Here is a 19,038-nt window from a genome sequence, read left to right as displayed (position 1 = left end):
GACAGTTACCGTTCGACATTGTGACGAAAGGAGTGAGAGATGTATTGAACGCGAAATTCGAGACTCGGATATACAAGATTAGAAAGGTGACAGCTGATATACCTCAGGGCGTAATACAGTCACTGTGAGATATGTTATAATTTTGATTGAAGTATTTAGGCAGTGATGAAGACGTTGATACTGGCCGACAATCGCTCCAACTGTATCTTTATTTCGACACGTGTTTCCTCAATCGACGATTTGAAATGTAATTGACTTATTAAAATGATGATCGATAAGAAAGAATGGAATCTTGATCGTAAATACGTAATGGTCTAGGTGTGAATAATTACCTCAAACCGAATCCTAGTTGACCAAAAGTGATGATTCATCTTTAATAATTGATCTATCAAAATAAAAATTCAGCCCAAAGGATTAAGAATATCTGATTCCTGCAAGTGATAATTGAGATTAAAGTTAATTCATGAATTTATTTTGTGTTTCAGGTGACATTGAAGATTGCCTGGTGGCTCCAGTCTCTCAGGGTCAGTTCACTCCCCTGCCGGAGGCTCTGTGCTGGGCAATCCTGGAATTAACATCCCAACGACAAGCAGCTACCCTGGATACCCTGAGATCAGCCCTGAGGAATGCCTTCCCCACGATGCAGCGACCGGGTCGTGATTTGGTTTACGATGCACTAGCCAAGTTGATGCAGGAGAGAAAGATTTACCACACGTCCCAGGGGTATTTTGTCGTAACACCGGAGACAAGACGACTGAGACGGGACTCTGGTGGTTCGAGGCGAAATTCACGAGATGTGGGGAGTTGCCGGGGACAGGGTGGGATGCTGATGAGCAATGATGAGGCGATGGCACTCGTTCACGGGGAGATGCTCACCCTCAGGGACGGAAACGTGACGCATCAAGCTGTACAGACTAATCTCGCTGACGTCATTTGTGGAGGTAATTAGACAGATTAACTGTTGATAGATTAAAAATAACGATAACGGTGGTAGAATTATTTTATTTAATAACAATTCAACAGATTATCGGATATTATCAGTTCAATAATGGTTTTGTGAATTTAACATTCAAGTTTATCTTCATTGTTGTTATTTCAACGTGAATAATTATTCAAACAAATTGAATAATGGAATTTTACGGGATGAAATGCAGAAGGTGAAGGGGTAAAGCCGAATATCGGCGCCAGGAATGTCACGAGTGGATCACACATGTTTTAAAACGAGAGTGTTTCCTCCCTGAGACACGCGATATTCACGTTTATGGTGTTGCTGTCCTTGGAGATTCCACCATGCGCTGTTACGATTGGGAAGCTGTCTACCATTTGCTCCCGTGGTATCCCATTCCAGTTAAAATCCCCATGACTCACACCAGTAATAAACCCACGCCCCATTCTCGCGATGCCAATACTCCCTGTCTTCGTTCTTTAACAACATTTTCATGTTTCATAAAAATTGACAATTTATAGCACACTTGTTTCTACAATCGACCACTGAAAATTATTGCATTCAATGCGTAGGCGGCCTTTAAAAACTGGGGGATAAATTCTTGGGGATAAAAAAAAAATGGAGGGAAAATCCTTGAGAGGATAAAGACCCCGTGGAATGCGGTCGACAACCCCGGGAAACGATCAAACAATTTTTTCCATCTGTTTCTTTCTTTTAAATTTTTGTTTTTATTTTATCGTCCTCGAGTTTCACGTAGGGACCCTCGAACGTGCGCCCTTTTGTCACTGGTGTAACGGTTATTCACTGGTGACCGTATGACCGCACTTGTCGCGAATCCCCTGGACATCGGGGTATAAATCCACTGGGGGAAAAAAATTTAGATGACAAATGGAGGAGCATGAGTCGATGATTTGCATTCACTGGGGGAATTGGAGACCGGCTGCTGTCCCCTCGGGATGTCTGAGACAACGAGTCACCTCGTGTCGATGTTCTACCCACGAAAACGTTTAGTCGAACCGATATATTAGCTATTGGTCACGACAGCCTCTACCGTTAATCCAACATGACAGAGTGACACGCCGGGCCAAGGATCAACTGTCACGGAGTTGTCTCCACCTATTCTTCAGAATTTCCGTTCTCACGATTATTCCATCCTCTACTCACTGAAGATCGTGAGCACTCTTTATCGTTGGATGTGATAACACTTGAATCAAATTTTAACACCACTTTTACGCTACCCCAGTCGATTTGGATAAGTGCATTTGACTTCGATCCAATTATCGATGCATATCTCCTGAATGAGACGAGATAGCAAAATTTTTGTTAAAATCTATTTTCTAGACCACATATTGCTCTAGAGAAAAGATATTTATGAAAATTCTTCCATCTCTCGTCACTTCCGAGATATTCACGAAGAATCATCGGGAAGTGTTAAAATGATTTCCCCTGATCACCAGGTGAGTCTGTACGTGTGGATACACCTCCTGGGGTACAATGCGATATGATCGAAGTGAAAATCGGTCCATGAAATGAACCAGAAATAACTAAAATATAAAAAAATAATAATTGTGATATGATTTAGGTAATCCGAACGACAAAGTTCTGTTCGCTCGATGCAGATCGGTGCCAGGACGTTTGGAGAGGCGGCACTCTCTTCGACTCTGGGGTTCAGCCCGGAGATTGCACAGAAGCGGAAGTTCCCGTTCATTACCCAGAAGACCGGACAGAAGTGACACATCATCAAGCGCCGAGTATGCCAGTACAGACAGTGCGCCTCACAGTCCCACTAGTGAGTTACCCCAACGGGGAATGGCTTGTACCATTAACACAAACATGGGTGACGGCTGATTAATTAACATAAAACGCCTATTTAACACATTGTGCTTAGCAGGCTGAAAATAAATCCCACAATCTGAATAATCACATCGGTATTAGACTCGGGAGAAGCTTTTTAGTCACCCCTCGATAGCTGGCCAATCCATTCCCCGTTCCTCAGCTGTTAGATGATCCATCCATCAAGTTGCTATTGTGTTATTGAAAAAAAAAGGTCTGTCTGGAATATTTTCAGAGAAGATAGGCCTACTATCGAGGCTGTTTCGGCGCAGCACCAGGAGGAAGGGTACACCGTTGATGGGTACTTTCAGTGCACAGTATCCGCCTACTGAGTGGTTCAATCCCAGAGTCGTTCATCTTCACAGCGTTGCAACTCAGACGAGGGCTGCCAGCCCGTCGGTTAGTTTTTTTCGTTCACTCATTTTCTTGGAGAATGCTGGCGGCATTTTTTGCAAACCTCTTGCTTAAATGTAGTTTAAATGCAGTCAATTCTGTGGATGAATGGATTTTGAACGTTTTACTGCTTCCAAGTTATTCTGGTCATTCCATAAAAATGAATATTAATGCTAGAGCTAATGAAATCTGATAATTAATTGATAAGATGATGGAGGGACTGGACCAGTCGCAAGCTAGTTTCCAAGTGTGGGATGACTCGAGTTCAGTGCGTTCAGCGACTCTCCCTCGTCGTCACAGACGTCAACCAAGTGGTGATTCAACGAGTCTCTTGGCAAATTCAACTCCACGCAGCTCAAGACGACATCGTTCACCGTGCTCCACCCTGCCCCGCTCCAAATGCTCGAGTTTGAGCCGATGCACCTCCAGGGCGTCTGTATTGCCATCGAGTACAAGCCAGGATCCTTATCAGGCCAGGGTACAGAACCAGAATGGTAAACACTCGAGCAACTCATCGCCAAGCAGAAGTGGCGGTAGTTCGGGATCCGTTAGAGCCACTAACGGAAGTCCGGCTAAGACAGGAACACTTGGAAGATCGAGTACGAGGCACAGCTCGAGAAGGCCCAGTCATGATTCCACTGGAAGTGGTACCAAATCCTCCAACAGCTCTCCACAGCATAAAGTATGTTGTAATCATTTTAATTATCCTGGTAATGAGTAATTAATGGATTTTTATTTAATTAATAAATTGAATGATTGCAGATCCTGCAGAAGACGTCTTCGAGTCAATCAACGCACTCGAGTGGAAAATCAGCGTCGAGTGGAAAGCTGTCGTGCTCTCCCCTGAAGACATCGACAATCACCTCCAAGTCATCCCCTTTGAAGATTCTGCAGCAGGGTACCCTGACGCCTCTGCAGGAGGCGCAGAATTCGATAACTCTTCAGGTATCCACGAATCTCTCTCCAGTGAGTCCACCCCAGGAACGTGCCATCTCCAGCAGCGTAACCCTCGCCTCGAATGCATCAAGTACCACCACCATTTCAGGCTCACCAGGAACTAAAATCTACGTTCACCAAAACAACTCGCCGATGCGATCTGTTATAACATTCGAAAACGGTACAGCCAAGAATATAACTGAGAAGGACACTTGTCCCAGTAACAAGGAAAAACAAGAGTTGGTCAGTGAAAAAGTGCAGAAGGCAATGCTGGAGAAGGAGAAGCTTGTCAACTCCAAAACAGATGATGAGAAAAATCGTAAGGTCGATGAGGATTGGAAGCCGATAAAACTCGAGAGACCGTCGTCCCTCTACACAACTAAGGATCAAAAATCCGAGTCCGATAAAGAGAACAAACCAAAGGCTGAGGATGATGGGCCCAATAAACTCAAACTAACCAATCGCCTGAATAACAGTCAGGCCCACTTGATCGAGGGCTCTGCCAATAACATGGACAGGAATTCCAACGATAATACATCGGTATCAGTTCCCACCACAAAAAATACGAATGATGCAATGAATAATTCACGAAAGCTCAGTCTTTCTCTATCGAAGGATGCACTGAGCTATCGAAATCTACTCCGTCCAGGATCGAAGAACAATATCGCCTCGAATCCACCTTCACCGACAAAGTCTTTTGATGGGTTTGGGGGATCTTTTAACAATGTCTATATTGAGAATCTAGAGAGCAAGAGCCACAGGGCCCCTCAGGGCTCCGAGCCCAATCTCGAAAAAACTGTCAGTCGAGGGGATCTCTACTCCTATCCCAGTCTCAGTGACATGCAAGTCCAGTTCACAAGTCTTGCTGCACAGAAAATACTCAAGGGCTGTCCCATCAACAGTGTTGATACACTCGTTGAGGTCAATATGGCAGCTGCTGAGAAACCCAATAATCGAGATGTTACCGTGCACACAGACTTTGGTCTTGTTTGAGAGATTCCTTTTGATTCTCTCGAAAATTGTTGAAAGTCACGTATGAAATCATTTTGTAGAAATAATTTGGTTTTCTCAATAAATAAAAATAAATAAATAAACCAAATGAAAAAATAAGCTGAGGAAATTTGAGGGGAACATTTCAAGAAGTTTTAAAATAGAATGGGGAAGAAGTAGAATTGCAAGAAAATTCTTTTTTTTTTTTTAGAAAGCGATATTTCTGTGAATGTTTTTCATACGTGGATGAAAGTTGAAAATAAAGGTTTCTTTTTAACCAAATCATGAGGTAATATTTTTGAGTCAAGGAGAAACGAGCTTAGAGGTAGAATAATGTAATACAAGCACTATTATCACAGCTCTGGGTGTTCGGGGAGTCTGTGCCAGCCATTCCAACGAAAAGTATTCGATAGTTGATTCATAGTGGCCTGTAATATAGTAAGATTCAGTTATTTTCAAGCATTAGATTAATACGTTTATACACGAGACATGGATATAAAATAAAAATCAATTATAACATGAGAGTATCCTATAGGAAAACTCGCCTTGAAATTAAAAATACGTAAATAAATCCTGTCCTGTAATAAAGAGAAATTAACAATAAAATGTCATTCGTAATTCGTGATGGAAAAATCGTATTTTTTATTTACGCGGTAGATTGGTAATAGCTCTCGTGATTTGATGATGAGAGAATGTTTTTTTAATCAACGAGCTTCCTCACAGTGAGTCAAGGCCTCTCGTGTCTCACTCTGGATCCGATTCAAAAGTTAACTGAGTTAAATTCGGGGTGGAAATGATTATTTTAATATTTCGAACATTAGCGCTGACTTTTGTCCGCAGCTTTGCATCGCTTTACCACGCTAAAACGATTTGCTAAAGCCCATTTCTCACAGATCATTGCTTTTGTCGCGAGATCCTCACGAGTCTCGTTAGGCCTTGAAAAATTATATAACAATTCGGTGAATACGAAACGTTTAAGTAAACTCATCTATTAACGGTAAAACGTGTATTATATAACGAGATGTAGATTAACTGAGTGAATTTGCACAAGTAGAAATTGCATCCAAAAGATTACGTCTTTTTTTTCTTTCGGAGTAAGTACTGGTGCAATTAAATTGAAAATCCGTCGAAGTGCCAAAACCGTAGGACTTATTCGAGGAACGAGGGAAGAATGTAAAATGACATTTTCAAAAGTAGAACGATAGGAAATTTTGACACTGTTGCAAATTTTTGACTGAAATTTCCGGTTGATTTTTCGGCTGTTGAGATTGTATTTACGTTCCATTGAGGGTTCAAAAAATTTCTGAAGTTGATATCAGTTCCAATAATTACGGTAATGTATTTTTATATTTTGTTTTTTGTTGCAGGATTTATTCTCCGGAGAATAATCAACGATTTGAGAAAAGAGAATCTAAAATATTTAAAAACCACGAAAAATCATAAAAAATTATGTAACAGTGAGGAAGAGTTAATGTTTTGAATAACTCGGCTTTGTACATTGACACTTTGATTTACGTATAATAACGAATGGAACTCGATAACTCGAGATCTGACGCATGAATTATTTTCTTTCCCACTTTTTTACCCACTAACATTCCGATTTCGTCGAATTTACACACATTTTTCGAAACACTTGTAAATTATCGGGTAGACTAGGTGTTACACATAAGATCAATGTTATTACAACTTTGTAATGTAAAATATCAAGTTTACGCAGCAATAAATAAGCTTTGGTTTAAATAAACAGGGGAGTCGTCAATGTGGAATTTATGTATAAAAATCACGATGCTTTATTCAGTTGATCGTTGTGGAAGAGATACATTGGCAATTTTTCATTGTCTTCGCAGGTGACATAACATTTGTGAAGAATTTTTAAAGCAGCTCTAATATTTAGTATTATAAACCTTTTTTAATAATTAATCATTTTCGAAGTTAATGAGAAAATGAATTATGCAAGCAAAAAGAATTTATGAACGTCATTTTTTAAAACGCATTACAATTTTTTTAAAGTAAAAATTGGTTTTGCAGGATTGCCGAATTTTAATTAATAATAAAATCGGGAAATTGCAAACTGCAAATTCAGTTAATAACTCCAGAATTAAAGCTGCTCTAGCGAGTCATGTCAACCGGAAGAGTATCGAAGGATAAAAATAAAGGGGAGACTCCACAGACTCATCTCAAATAATTATTCGACTCGATGGAGTTCACCAGCTGCAGATTTTTCTTACACTTGCTGTTCTCAGGCCAGTCACAACGATCGCTGTTCCAGTGGAGACCACTGGGGCACGACAACTCCTGGATCTGTCCAAAATTGCAGATGAGATATTTCGAGCAATCTGATTTGTGGGGTATGAAGAGCCTCCCCTGGCACTCGCCAATGGGGATGGCAGCAGGTGGTGGTGGACCTGCCTCGATCTCGATAGTGTCTTCTGTGTCGATTGTTGAGGACGAAGAGGGTGAGGTAGACCCTGGCCAATTTTCCAGAGTCACTGGGGAGACAGTGGACTGAGTTGGAGCCTCTGGGAGGCTGATAGGGCACGTGGGTCCAGGAGGATAATTCCTCAGGACTCGATTCATGGTTCGGAGAAGAGGACTTGGCTCACATCCACAACGATTTTTAAAATCATCCAAGTCCAGGGCCCAGACCATTCCTCCCCCCAGACCCATTTTTTTTATGAACTCTGCTTTTAGCCTGATCTGCTCTGCATCATCAAAACTCACCCACTGGTCCCCAGAATACGCGTAAGGCCCAATTCTTCTATCGGGGTCCTGAATCACTGTCCATCCTCTCTTCAAGGTTCTCTCGCAGATCTAAAATTATTGGTAATATAAAGGAAGAATTTGCAAATATAAATTCTTTCATTAGATCTTCTTTTTCTTCGGATTCCATCTCTAGAAAAAGCTAATCAACTTACCTCGTAGTACGCGAGGAATCCTCTAGCTCTGGTGGATTCCCCAGCCTCGCCTCCACCATAAGTGGGAGCATTCAGTCCCCTCTGACTCCTCTCGGCTAGACTGAATGATTGACCATAAAGTGGTGCTCCCATGACGATTTTCCTGGGTGATGCTCCCTTCTCTATCCAGTAATTAATGGAGAAGTTGGCGTTGAATGTTCGCTCCCAGTCGTCGCTCCGCACGTAAAGTGGTGCTACGTGACCGGTTTTTTTGTCCCACTGGCCGTGGAAGTCGTAAGTCATCACGGAAATCCAGTCGAAGTATTTGGATAATTCGGATACGTCGTAACCAGCGTCGATGACACGTTTACTAGGGGATACTGCCGTGGAGAGTAACAAACCCTTGGGTTTGAAGGCATCACTGAGCTCTCGAACGAATGATGTGAAACTTTCTTTGTCTGAAGGTGGACCTTTCGAACAATCCACCTGTAAATTAATTTCACCAATCCATTATGAAAATTAAAATGAGATATTTTCTGTTGAATTTCTTTGAATTAAATTTCAGATTAAATCGTATATTACATCGGTACAATTTTAGACTCAAAACAGTTGAGAATAATTTGTAAATTTTTGCTGGTAAATTAGAATAAGAAAATTCTATTCTAGTACCTGCCAGCAAACTGGATACTCCCAATCCAAATCCAGTCCCTCAAACCCATACTTCTCGATGAATTGAATGACATGAGAGATAAATCTCGCCCTCGCCGATGGAGAATTCACGAGTCGGCTGTATTTATCACCAGCCGAGTCATTCCAGCCACCGATTCCTATTAATACTTTGACTCCCTTCGCTTTATACGCAACCACTCGTTCATAAAATTCTAAAAAAAAAAATACCGATCATTGAATTAAAATTCATTACCCCAAAAAATTAATCGGCCCACGAATACGTACTATTATCGATATCCGCCCATGAGTCATGAGGTTTGATGGTTCCTGTGGACCCATCGAGAACAGCAAATGCATAAATCACATGAGTGCACAAATCCGCATCGATATCCTCCGGAAGGTACTTGCCCCCCTCCTGTCTGTACCAGGCCCAATTAGTAAAATAGCAGACGACCTTGAACTCGTCTTGACCCTTGTGGAAATTCTGGTGGTGAATGGGCATCTTCTGGGGAGATGAGGGCAGCCACTCGAGACTCTCACCAAATGCAGGAGGTCTGATGGGCCTGTCATGACTAGTCGGTGGTTCAGCAAGCACCTGCTGGATAGTGTGCATCAGGGGATGCTCACCCTGGCCGCACCTACCCCTGAAGTCATCGAGATCCAGTGCCCACACCATTCCACCCCCCAGACCCATATCCCTGATGTACTGAGACTTCTGACGTATCATGTCTGCATCGTCGAAACTCACCCACTGGTTCCCCTTGTACGCGTAAGGCCCCATTCGCCTTTGTGGGTCCTGGTACACCTTCCAACCGTGATTCCTTATCCTGTCGCAGATCTCGTAGTATGCCAGGAAGCCCGAGGCTTTCGTAAACTCCCCCGCGGTTCCACCACTCGCTGGAGAATTCAGGCCCATTCCTGCACTCGGATCGTTTATCGAGAAGGCTTGACCGTACAATGGCATTCCTACGAGAGAAAATTAAATCTCAAATGAACTAATTATTTATTAATCAATTTAAATGATTACAAGTAATGGAAATGTAATAATAAAATAATAAACATCATTAATATCATAATTTTACCCATCACAATACTCCTCGGTGGTGCTCCCTTGGAAATCCAATAATTAATCGAATAATTAGCATTGAAGAAATAAGCGTCGTCGGCTTCGTGATGATAGAGTGGAGCTACATGTCCAGTTTTCTTGTCCCACTGTCCATGATAATCGTAAGTCATAACTGCAATCCAGTCCAGGTATTTTGCCAGGGTGGGCACATCATACCCCTTATCAATCACCAATTTATTTGGAGATACAGCTGATGACAGGAGAAGTCCTCTAGGTTTCAATTGAGCGCTGAGTTCTCGTAGAAGAGCCGCAAAGCCTTCCTTGTCAGAAGCCGGCCCTTTATTGCATTCCACCTGGAGAATGTCAAAGTCTTAACATAAATATTTTATAAATAAATAGGGATGATTAATAACAATTTTGACGCACCTGCCAGCAGACTGGGTACTCCCAATCCATGTCGAGCCCATCGAAATTGTATTTCTCGATGAATTTGACAGCGTGATCAATGAATTTACTTCTGGCAGCTGGAGAATTGACTAATCTACTGTACTTGTCCCCGGCCGAGTCGTTCCAGCCTCCCAGTGCCAGCAACACCTTCAGGCCCCTTTGTTTATAAACAACAACTCTATCGTAGAATCTGTTATCAAAAGAGGAACGTACCTTGTATACACTGTAAAAATAGTTATAAATGAAAGTTAAACAAAAATATGAAAAAACCTGTTATCGAAATCAGCCCAGGAGTCGTGAGCCCTGATGGTGAGCTCGGAGTAATCGAGCACAGCAAATCCATAGACGATGTGGGTGCAGAGAGTGTGATCGATGTTCTCAGGGAGGTACTTGCCCACTCCTGTCCGGTACCAGGCCCAATTCGTGAAGTAACAGACAACTTTGAAGTGTCCGGACAGTGGAGAAACCTTCGAGGGATTGATCAGAGGAGGTGGCAGCGGCTTGGGTTTCTCAGTCCAGGGCTCGTTCCAGTTTTGAGTTGTTGTGGTAATCGGATTCTTCGTGGGTTTCACAGGCCGACTGGTTGTTATGTAATTAAAGGGCTCGACTGGTGGTTTTTCTGATTCTGCTTTGCACTTGGCACGTGCTGGCCAATCGCAGATGTGAGTTTGTTTGTTGAAGTGGAGACCTGGGGCGCACGAGAATTTCTCGTGACGACCCCACAGGCAGGCGTGGTAGCTCGCACAATCCTCTGGGACTTCACTGAAACTTCCGGGGATGCACGGCTCCTGAAAGAGAAATATATTGTTAGGGTGAGGTCATTATTATTAATTTTTTTATGGATTCTAAAATTATAAAATAATGAGACGACTAAATAAACAATTTCCTTACATTTCTCGTCTTATCTTTCATAACTAGTGGCGAATTTTTATTTGGTTTGTCGTTGCAGGGATTTTTGAAAGCCCAATCGCACATGCTTTTCTTATCATTCCAATTTAAACCGGGACCACATTGCTGAAGAACGAGATTATTGTTCACACAAATGAGAAAATGAGTGCAGGACTCCGGGTATGCGTAGTACTGTCCATGCTCGCAGTCTTTGGGCCCTACCACCGGCCCATCAATGGGTTTCGGCGTTGTGGGTCTCGTAGGGCGTGATTGTGGCCTCGTAGATGGTATCCACGTCGAAATCGGTTTCTGGGTGCCAACACTTGCTGCAATTGTTTAAAATAAAATACTGTATCCCTCAAATCCAAAATTCCCATTCGATCTATTAAAAAGCACTCTAAAAACAATTATTGAAATCGATCTAATTGAACTATTACATTTTCATAAATCGAAACACCTGATGGTAATCTGGCAATTAAATAATTCTAGTCGACTGTGGAAATGGAAAAGTATGCGGAGGGTTTTTACCTTTTTTAATTACACGTTTATACCCCGTTATGGAGGAAAACTGTTGAAATGCTAAACAACTGTGAAAAAAAAATAGAACGAGACTATGGAAACGGTACATTACACCGACTAGAACTTCTCAATGATATTTTCAACAGGTTCACACCGAGAACACGTACGACTGTCTGTCGTCAATACGAAATGAAATTAAATACCAGGCGTGACTTCTTCGCCCAAGGATGCATCCAATACCTCTTGAATATGTAAACAGGTTCTCGAGTTAATGAGCACCACTCAATCAACACTGTATTAATTAATACCACCGAAAAATCCCAAGATTATATCACTGAGAAAAATATTTAGTCTCGTCAAAATTAACTCTCATCGATTTACTTGCGAGAAATAATAAAATTATAAATAAACTATAAAAAAATAAATGACGGGAATTTCACGATTTTTGTTATTTATAGAGATATTAATTGATTTGAATTCTAATGAGAATTCGATAGAACCACGAGGGATTTCGTAGAATTCAAGAGTTGATGAAAATTTTAATAAAAAATACCGGATTTTTTTATTGAATATTTCCATGCCTATCACGGAAAAAACTGTGAGGCTATCGCTTTGATATTAAAACTAGCTAATTAATTACCAGTGACTTGTTGGCATTTAGCAGCTGCCGGCCAATCACAACGTCCTCTTTTGTCATCCCAGTGGAGACCCGGTGTGCAAAACTCACGGCGAAATTCCCCGAGGACACAGCGAAGGTAATTCCCACAGTTATTGGGGTCTGGAACGTATTCACCGGCGCTACATGGGGTACCTGGTACCGGTGACTCCTCGGTTTCGACGGGTTTCTTCGTTGTAGTTGTTGTCCATCTAGTCGGTGCTCTGCTTGAACGAATTGATTATTTTTTTCAGGAATAATTGATGCGTTTATGGTAATTCAAGTGGTAGATGATAATAAAATTCTTAAAGATGAGGAAAATTTCCAGTCATTTGAGTCTGATTCAACAATATTTAATCAACAAAGTTCTAGAATTTTTTATCTTAAATAATTATTAGAATAACAGTAGTTGCGTCGAATTTCGGATTATGATAATCACCTGACGGTTGTAGTAGTGGTTCCAGCAGTGCTCCAGGTCCAGGTAGGCCAGGTGGTGGTGGTCATGGGTTTTTTACTAGGTCTCTCCGTCCAAGTGGGCCATGTCGTCGATTTGCTCGTGCTCGAGGTGGTCATGGAGTGGGTGGGTCGCGGACCCCCGTCGTTTGCATCACTATGAGTTGTCATGGTGGGCGGTTGAGGGGTGAATGGTTCTGACGGGCGTTCGCAATTTCTTCCAGTCGGGGCAGGATCCAGAAGACGTCCTACATTTCAAATCACGCAAGACCGAATAAAAATAAATTCCACCTCCATTAATTAATTACTCACTAATAGTGATAGACTTATTATTGATCGGAATTATGTGAACATATTATTTAAAGAATTGTCTAGTATTTATTAACAAAATTAATGCATTGTTTCCATGTAAAAATTATTACGTAAAAATAATTCATACCCAGTGCTCGATTGAGACTTCGCAGGAGTGGGAATGACTCCTGGCAACAGCGATTAGTGAAGTCATCGAGATCGACAGTCCACGCCGTAGCTCCAGCAAATCCATTCTCCAAAATCCAAGAGCCCTTTCGAAAAACACTCTTCGCATCATCGAAAGCTACAAATTGCTCCTTATAATGAGCACTTGGACCATCTCCGATTTCCCATTTACGATTATTGATATTATCACAGATCTCGTAGTAAGCCAGCATTCCAGGCTGTTTGGTGAATTCACCAGGAGTCCCGGGGCCACTAGCCGGATCCCCTAATTTATGCTGGAACGCCGAAGCTAGACGATAAGCTTGTCCATAGAAAGCCACTCCAGGTACCAGTTTCTCCCTCTGGGCCCCAAGACTCAGGAGATAATTCATGGTAAAATTCTGGGAACAAAATTCTCACTCAAAATTCCGATTTTATCGCCTTCCCCTCAATATCAACATAAAAACACTCACAATATTGTAATAAGGATTATCATCGCCCCAGCGCTCATAAAGAGGCGCGAGATGTCCAGTCTTGGACTCCCAGGCCCCATGATAATCGTAAGTCATCACCGAGATAAAGTCCGCAGCCAGAGAAATCTCAGCTACGTCATAAGCCCTGTCGATGACCTCCTTATACCCTGACAGAGCGACAGCGAGTGTCAACGGAGGATTCGCCTCATTAAATGCATTTCTGATCTCTTGCACTAGTTTTGCAAAGTTCATTTTATCGGAATCGGGGCCTTTTTTGCAGTCACTCTGCCAGCATTTGGGGTAATTCCACTCGAGTGATAGTCCATCGAAATTATTCATGTGTAAATAATTAACAGTCGTGGCAATGAATCTCTGTCGAGACGAAGGGCTTCCGACGAGTTTGGAATATTTGTCTCCAGTGCTGTCAGTCCATCCCCCGAGTGCCAGGAGAACTCTGGGCCCCTCCACCGAGGTGATCCTCCCATAGAGATTATTATCAATATCAGCCCAAGGATCGAACGGCTGAATCATGAGATTATCTGGATTGAGCCCTGAAAAAGCGTAGATAACGTCAGTGCAGAGTCTGGGGTCCAGGTGTTCAGGGACAAATTTCCCCTCGCCCTTTCTGTAGAGGGACCACGAGGTGACGTAGCAGACAACCCTCGGGCCTTTATGGCTCATCTGGAGCTTCTGCCTCTGCTGCTTCTCCTTCAAGTTCGAAAGGATCCTGTACCCAACTGGAAATCCCTGCACTGCGAAAAAATATTGATCAAATTATTGAAAGAATTGCTGAACAAATTGTCAAATCAAAAATTATCCACCAATTCCACCAATTCCCAATTAAATTTACCATGTAGATTTCTCTCAGTGTGAAAATACCCGGGATTGCACAAAGCAGGATCTGCCCTGGAGCAAGTGGTGGTGATGGCATTGAAGAATCTACCGATTCCGCAGGAGCCCTTGTAGAGACTCCCCTTATCACAGATGAGGAATCCTGAGCAGTTGTCGGGGTCGCCGGTGACTCCATCGAGGGTGCACCTCCCGATGGGAACATCGTAGAGGCCCAGGCTAGTAGTGGCGGTAGTCAGCATGGGCCATGGGTCCCCGCAGATGCCCACAAAATCATCTAGATCCAGAGTGGACAGGTCCACACCCCCCAGGCCCATCTGCTTGATGTACGCTGTCTTGAGTTTCACGGAGATGGGATCCTCGTACCCCACCCACTGGTCACCTCTTTTTATGTAGGACCCTTCGGCATCTCTTCCTGCGTACCACTGCTCTTCGATCATGCCGCATGCTTCGTAATAAGACCAGACCCCTGGGAAATTTGTGTGACGGCCAGGAATACCTGGACCCACCACTGGAGCCCCTGCATTTGTGTCATTTCTGTATTTCAGGGTGTAACTCCTGCCGAATGTCGGGATTCCTAGGATTATCTTTCGGGGATTAGTCCCACGTTTTAACCAAGTCCCAATTAAATTTGTGGCGAAAGAAAGTGGCGCAGGGTGGAGAGCTAATTTCTGTGGGGTGTGTTTCCACGCCTAAAACCGCAAAATTATAAACAAATAACATAAAAAATAAAATTGATATTGAAGATTATTATTCGATTGTTAGATTTTGTTTGACATTTTTTTCCAGAAATGCCCGTTTTTGGAAATTCAAATAAATTCGTATAAACATTTGCATTGACAACGCGTAACTTTTTTGTAATTAATAAATTAATTATGTGTATCGAGAATATGAACCTGAAAAAATAGCAGATCTGCCTGATCAGCGAGTTCCGGATCTACTTCGTCTTCCGGTCGGACCACGAGGGCCAGGGTGTACCCCTGGGACTTCAGGGGGGAGTACAGGGCCCTTAGGAGGGACTTAAGACGGTTATTTGGGGCGTGGGCCCAGTTTATCTCGATACCATCGAAGTGGTGCTTCTGGAGGAATGAGAGAACGGATCCCAGGAAAATATCTGTGCGATTTGAATCGCTCGCTAAGTCTGTGTAAAGTCCTCCTGTACCTGGTGAGACTATCGAGATGAGGACCCGAAGTGATGGGTCCCTTCCACGGAGACCCACCGCTGCTTTGTAACCACCTATTATTTATTGATTTGTTTATTTTTTATTGAAGTCTTTTTGTAGTTATTATTAATTTTTTTTTGAGAAAAGGAAAATTTACTGAATGATTTCATCCTGAAATTATAAAAAAATAATAATTACCAGATATTATTATTACCTTTGATCTCGTCGTACTCTGGGTCCTGAGGTACAACGACGAGTTTCTCAGGATCTTAAACAATTCCATTAAAAAATTCATCTAATGCATGGAACAAGTGCAGGACAACATTACAGTGTAAAATTCAGGTAAAATTATCGGAAATACCTATAGTCGCTGAATTGTAAACAACGTGCGAGCACCTTCTGCTGGGAATTCCACGTGGGACCAGAGAGAATGGATCATTCCTGTAGACAGCACTGGAGTCCAAGTGGCAGACGACAACGATGGGCCCTTGATTACGACGAACAGCAGGAATAAGTAATTGCTCCAACCAGATAGACTCGTGATTAACAACTCGATTTCCCAGAGGAGGAGGAGGTCGTCGCTCCACAGCATCCCTCAGTGGAATCCTAAGCGTCAATTTACAGTGGAATTATTGAATTTCCTTTCAACTGCTGGATTAAATTAGACAAACCTCTTTGGAATGTCTTGAGGAATGTCCTCCAGTCGTTGACTCTTTCTGTCATCACCATGAGGATTGAACTCCACGGCATCGCGGAGGGGAATGTGGGAGGACTCGAGGGCGAGATGAGGCTGATTATCAGGAATGACGTACGAGTGACTGTCCACGTCGATTGGTGGCTGAAGATGGTGCTCTGGCATGCGATAGGAGGTGACCAGCGTCAGGGTCGATAGACCCAGCAAGGCCACCGTTGGCCAGACCATCGCCTGCATAAAAACTCCTCATCAATTCGAGAATAAAACGAGGGATAAAAAATACAGTCACTCATGCCGAAGAATTTACGCCAGGAGTCGTAGGAAAAAGCTCGAGAGCAAAATTCAAAGTGGAGTTATTACCCTTGGAACTTTCAAGTGAATTAAATATTTTTAACGGAATATTTTTATTTATTTATTTATTTTTGTTTCCTTTATTTTTTTTTCCTCTGGGAGAAAGTGTCAGGGGCTTTATTGTGGTTTTCTAAATATGTTATCGTCATCCTGGAATATGTGGAGAGGATTGAGTCGAAAAATGGGCATTGGTGAAATGCAAATTTATGTGTTGTAAAGTGGAGAATTCCGCAGGTCATTTGATTTTGTCTTTTTTTATCTTTCAATTCGTTTTGTTTGTTTTGGAGGGACATCGACCTGGGGTGTTCAGGTGTCCAGGTGAAAACACGCACGCAGGGACAGTGGAGTGAGTGAATTAACCCGTGATTTCAGGTTGTTTATGGCGGGGTGCATTTCCTCTCAAACGGGTACTCATAAAATCGAGAAATTCTGATACACAGGCAGTTGTCGAGATAGGAATTTATTTTCAATTGATTTCCCCTCAATTTAAGTAGATAAATTGAGAAAGTTGTCTGCATTTGTTTATAAATAAAAATTCATAATTATGAAACGAATCCGATTATCTTTAATATCAAAATATAGACTAGTCGAAATTAGCCTAGTCGTTTTCTGGGAATTTCTCTCAATCTACGATAAATATCGAAATTTTCCATTAATCCTTTTTTCTGGTTTTAATTCCCCTCTATAAAAATGATCTTATGTAAAATTCATCTATCTCTTCTAGATTCTGAGTTATAGTCAGCCGTTTAATCTACTCCTGTACCAAGTCGATTCAGTTAACCGCAAAGTTTTCTCGAGATATCCCCAAATCTACCAAAGATACAGAAATTTTCATCGATCCCTTTTTTGTAGCTCTCATCTCACTCTCCAAAAAAGATTTTAACGAAAATTTCACTATCTGCCTTGGATTCCGAGAATTCATCGAATTTTGGAACGACTCATTAAGGTACCAAACGATGATCCATTTGATGAATAAATTGTTACCCTTTACCTCTTCGAAACAGAATCAATATACCTCAGGGTAATGTCCCTCGAGATGTCCCGTAACTAATCCACTTGACACGATAAAAATATAGTTAACGGGCCCAAAGTAAACTCCGATGGGACCGACACTTGATTGTCTCGACGTGTGCACTTGATGTTTTGTTTTGTCTTTTGTCAACGGTTGATTGAAGCAGGACAGGCTCTCCCCCTTGAGACAGCCTTGCCTGGTAGGGCAAAATCACGATTGTGGTATTCCGGACGCGTATGAGGCCCCATATATACCCACTGGGACCCCTCGGACCCCTTTCCCCGACACCGCGTGCCACAACGTCCGACGCTTTGTGCCCTTGCAAGTCTGAGGAAGAAACAGTGGTCTGATGACTCTTCACCTACCTCATAATTACGGGTCTTACATACCAATAATTTCGCGAATTACTCAACTTATTGTCACAATGAGCATTCATGCGCTCCATGTCTCAAAAAATTTATAAATAAACACTTTATTCCGTCACGAAAAATTTGTACTTTTGGTGTGTCCTCAGGAAATTAGAAAAAAAATGGGAAAGCAATTAATTGTTTATTAACTGACATTTACTTTTGAATTTATTTAATTATGTTTGATATTAACATTTATGATATTTAAACTTGTTCACGTCAATTTGATGATCCTTTTCTGTAATAACTCGTTGAATTCAAAAGGTTCATTGGTATTTTCATGCCTGATTGAATATTCCATTCCTCGATGCTTATCTAGATTCGAAACTAATGAGTTCAATCGTCGCCCTGGAAATCGATGGGTCCCAAAACACCTCCTCGTTTTGAGAAGGTCATTGCCACCTAGGGCTGGTGAGTGGGATGTCCGGACCCATAAAAAAATCCACCATTAATCATCAGAATTGATTTTGGCAGATACATCCATTAATCACTGCTATCTTAATGCGTTAAGTTACATTTTCTGTACATAAAAAAAAAATGGTTTTGAAATTAACAAATAAAATTGATGAATAGTCGCAGACATTTTTCTTTTGGCGCGAATATTGAAATCAGGACAACAGGTGTAGTGACAGCTCAGACATGCGATAAATCGATCAATAACTAGCTCGCCAATTATGCCACTGCTGCTGAATTTACGATCATCTTTCATGATCGAGAACTCGCGTTTTCATTAATATGTCAGCTTGAATTTCTAATGGATAATCTATGCACATGAAGGTATTGTCAAATTATTTTTTTGAACAGGTGAGATGTTTATATTCAATGTGAACATGTTACGTGACAATTCCATAAATTCTCGAGTCAAACAGACTGAAAGAGGAATTTGTAATAAAATTTATCGTAATGATTATTATTTTTGTTGGTTCTGGAAATATTTTTGTGGA

The 19,038-nt window shown here is 41.8% G+C and overlaps 2 protein-coding genes across 3 annotated transcripts in view; one reads left to right on the top strand and one right to left on the bottom strand.

Moving 5' to 3' along the window:
• knockout (Stork-head domain-containing protein knockout) overlaps positions 1-6,842 on the top strand; it is an 80,427-nt gene extending 73,585 nt beyond the window's left edge. Inside the window, exons 4-8 of one of the 2 annotated variants that reach the window (XM_011304996.1) lie at positions 486-941; positions 2,529-2,735; positions 3,015-3,178; positions 3,381-3,854; positions 3,935-6,842. In XM_011304996.1, the coding sequence (XP_011303298.1) occupies positions 486-941; positions 2,529-2,735; positions 3,015-3,178; positions 3,381-3,854; positions 3,935-5,101 (2,468 nt within the window). In that variant the 3' untranslated portion in view covers positions 5,102-6,842. Of the gene's footprint in view, positions 1-485; positions 942-2,528; positions 2,736-2,993; positions 3,179-3,380; positions 3,855-3,934 lie in introns of both variants that reach the window. The other variant, XM_011304995.1, reaches the window with a different exon arrangement.
• Positions 6,843-6,849: 7 nt separating this feature from the next.
• On the bottom strand, positions 6,850-17,876 carry Cht10 (Chitinase 10). The gene is made up of 18 exons (XM_011304997.1): positions 17,691-17,876; positions 16,302-16,555; positions 15,992-16,236; positions 15,845-15,898; positions 15,364-15,704; positions 14,469-15,159; positions 13,619-14,370; positions 13,129-13,546; positions 12,676-12,937; positions 12,222-12,460; positions 11,066-11,388; positions 10,445-10,962; positions 10,154-10,364; positions 9,744-10,080; positions 8,947-9,627; positions 8,662-8,873; positions 8,014-8,478; positions 6,850-7,909 (listed from the first exon to the last, which is right to left on the bottom strand). The coding sequence occupies exons 2-18, from the start codon at positions 16,550-16,552 to the stop codon at positions 7,271-7,273; spliced, it is 6,639 nt and encodes a 2,212-aa protein (XP_011303299.1). The 5' UTR covers positions 16,553-16,555; positions 17,691-17,876; the 3' UTR covers positions 6,850-7,270.
• Positions 17,877-19,038: the final 1,162 nt, after the last annotated feature.

The sequence above is a fragment of the Fopius arisanus genome, unplaced genomic scaffold, assembly GCF_000806365.1.
Source record: "Fopius arisanus strain USDA-PBARC FA_bdor unplaced genomic scaffold, ASM80636v1 scaffold00040, whole genome shotgun sequence".
Taxonomy (NCBI): Eukaryota; Metazoa; Arthropoda; class Insecta; order Hymenoptera; family Braconidae; genus Fopius; species Fopius arisanus.
This window is presented reverse-complemented; position numbering and strand designations above follow the sequence as displayed.

What these genes read in the sequence shown, in the direction of transcription:
- Cht10 (XM_011304997.1), bottom strand. Translation starts at nt 16,552, where the DNA reads ATGGTCTGGCCAACGGTGGCCTTGCTGGGTCTATCGACCCTGACGCTG. An exon ending in CCTCAAGACATTCCAAAGAG is followed by an intron (nt 16,237 to 16,301) that starts GTTTGTCTAATT and finishes ATTGACGCTTAG; the next exon opens with GATTCCACTGAGGGATGCTG. An exon ending in ATGGGCGGATATCGATAATA is followed by an intron (nt 8,874 to 8,946) that starts GTACGTATTCGT and finishes TTTTTTTTTTAG; the next exon opens with AATTTTATGAACGAGTGGTT.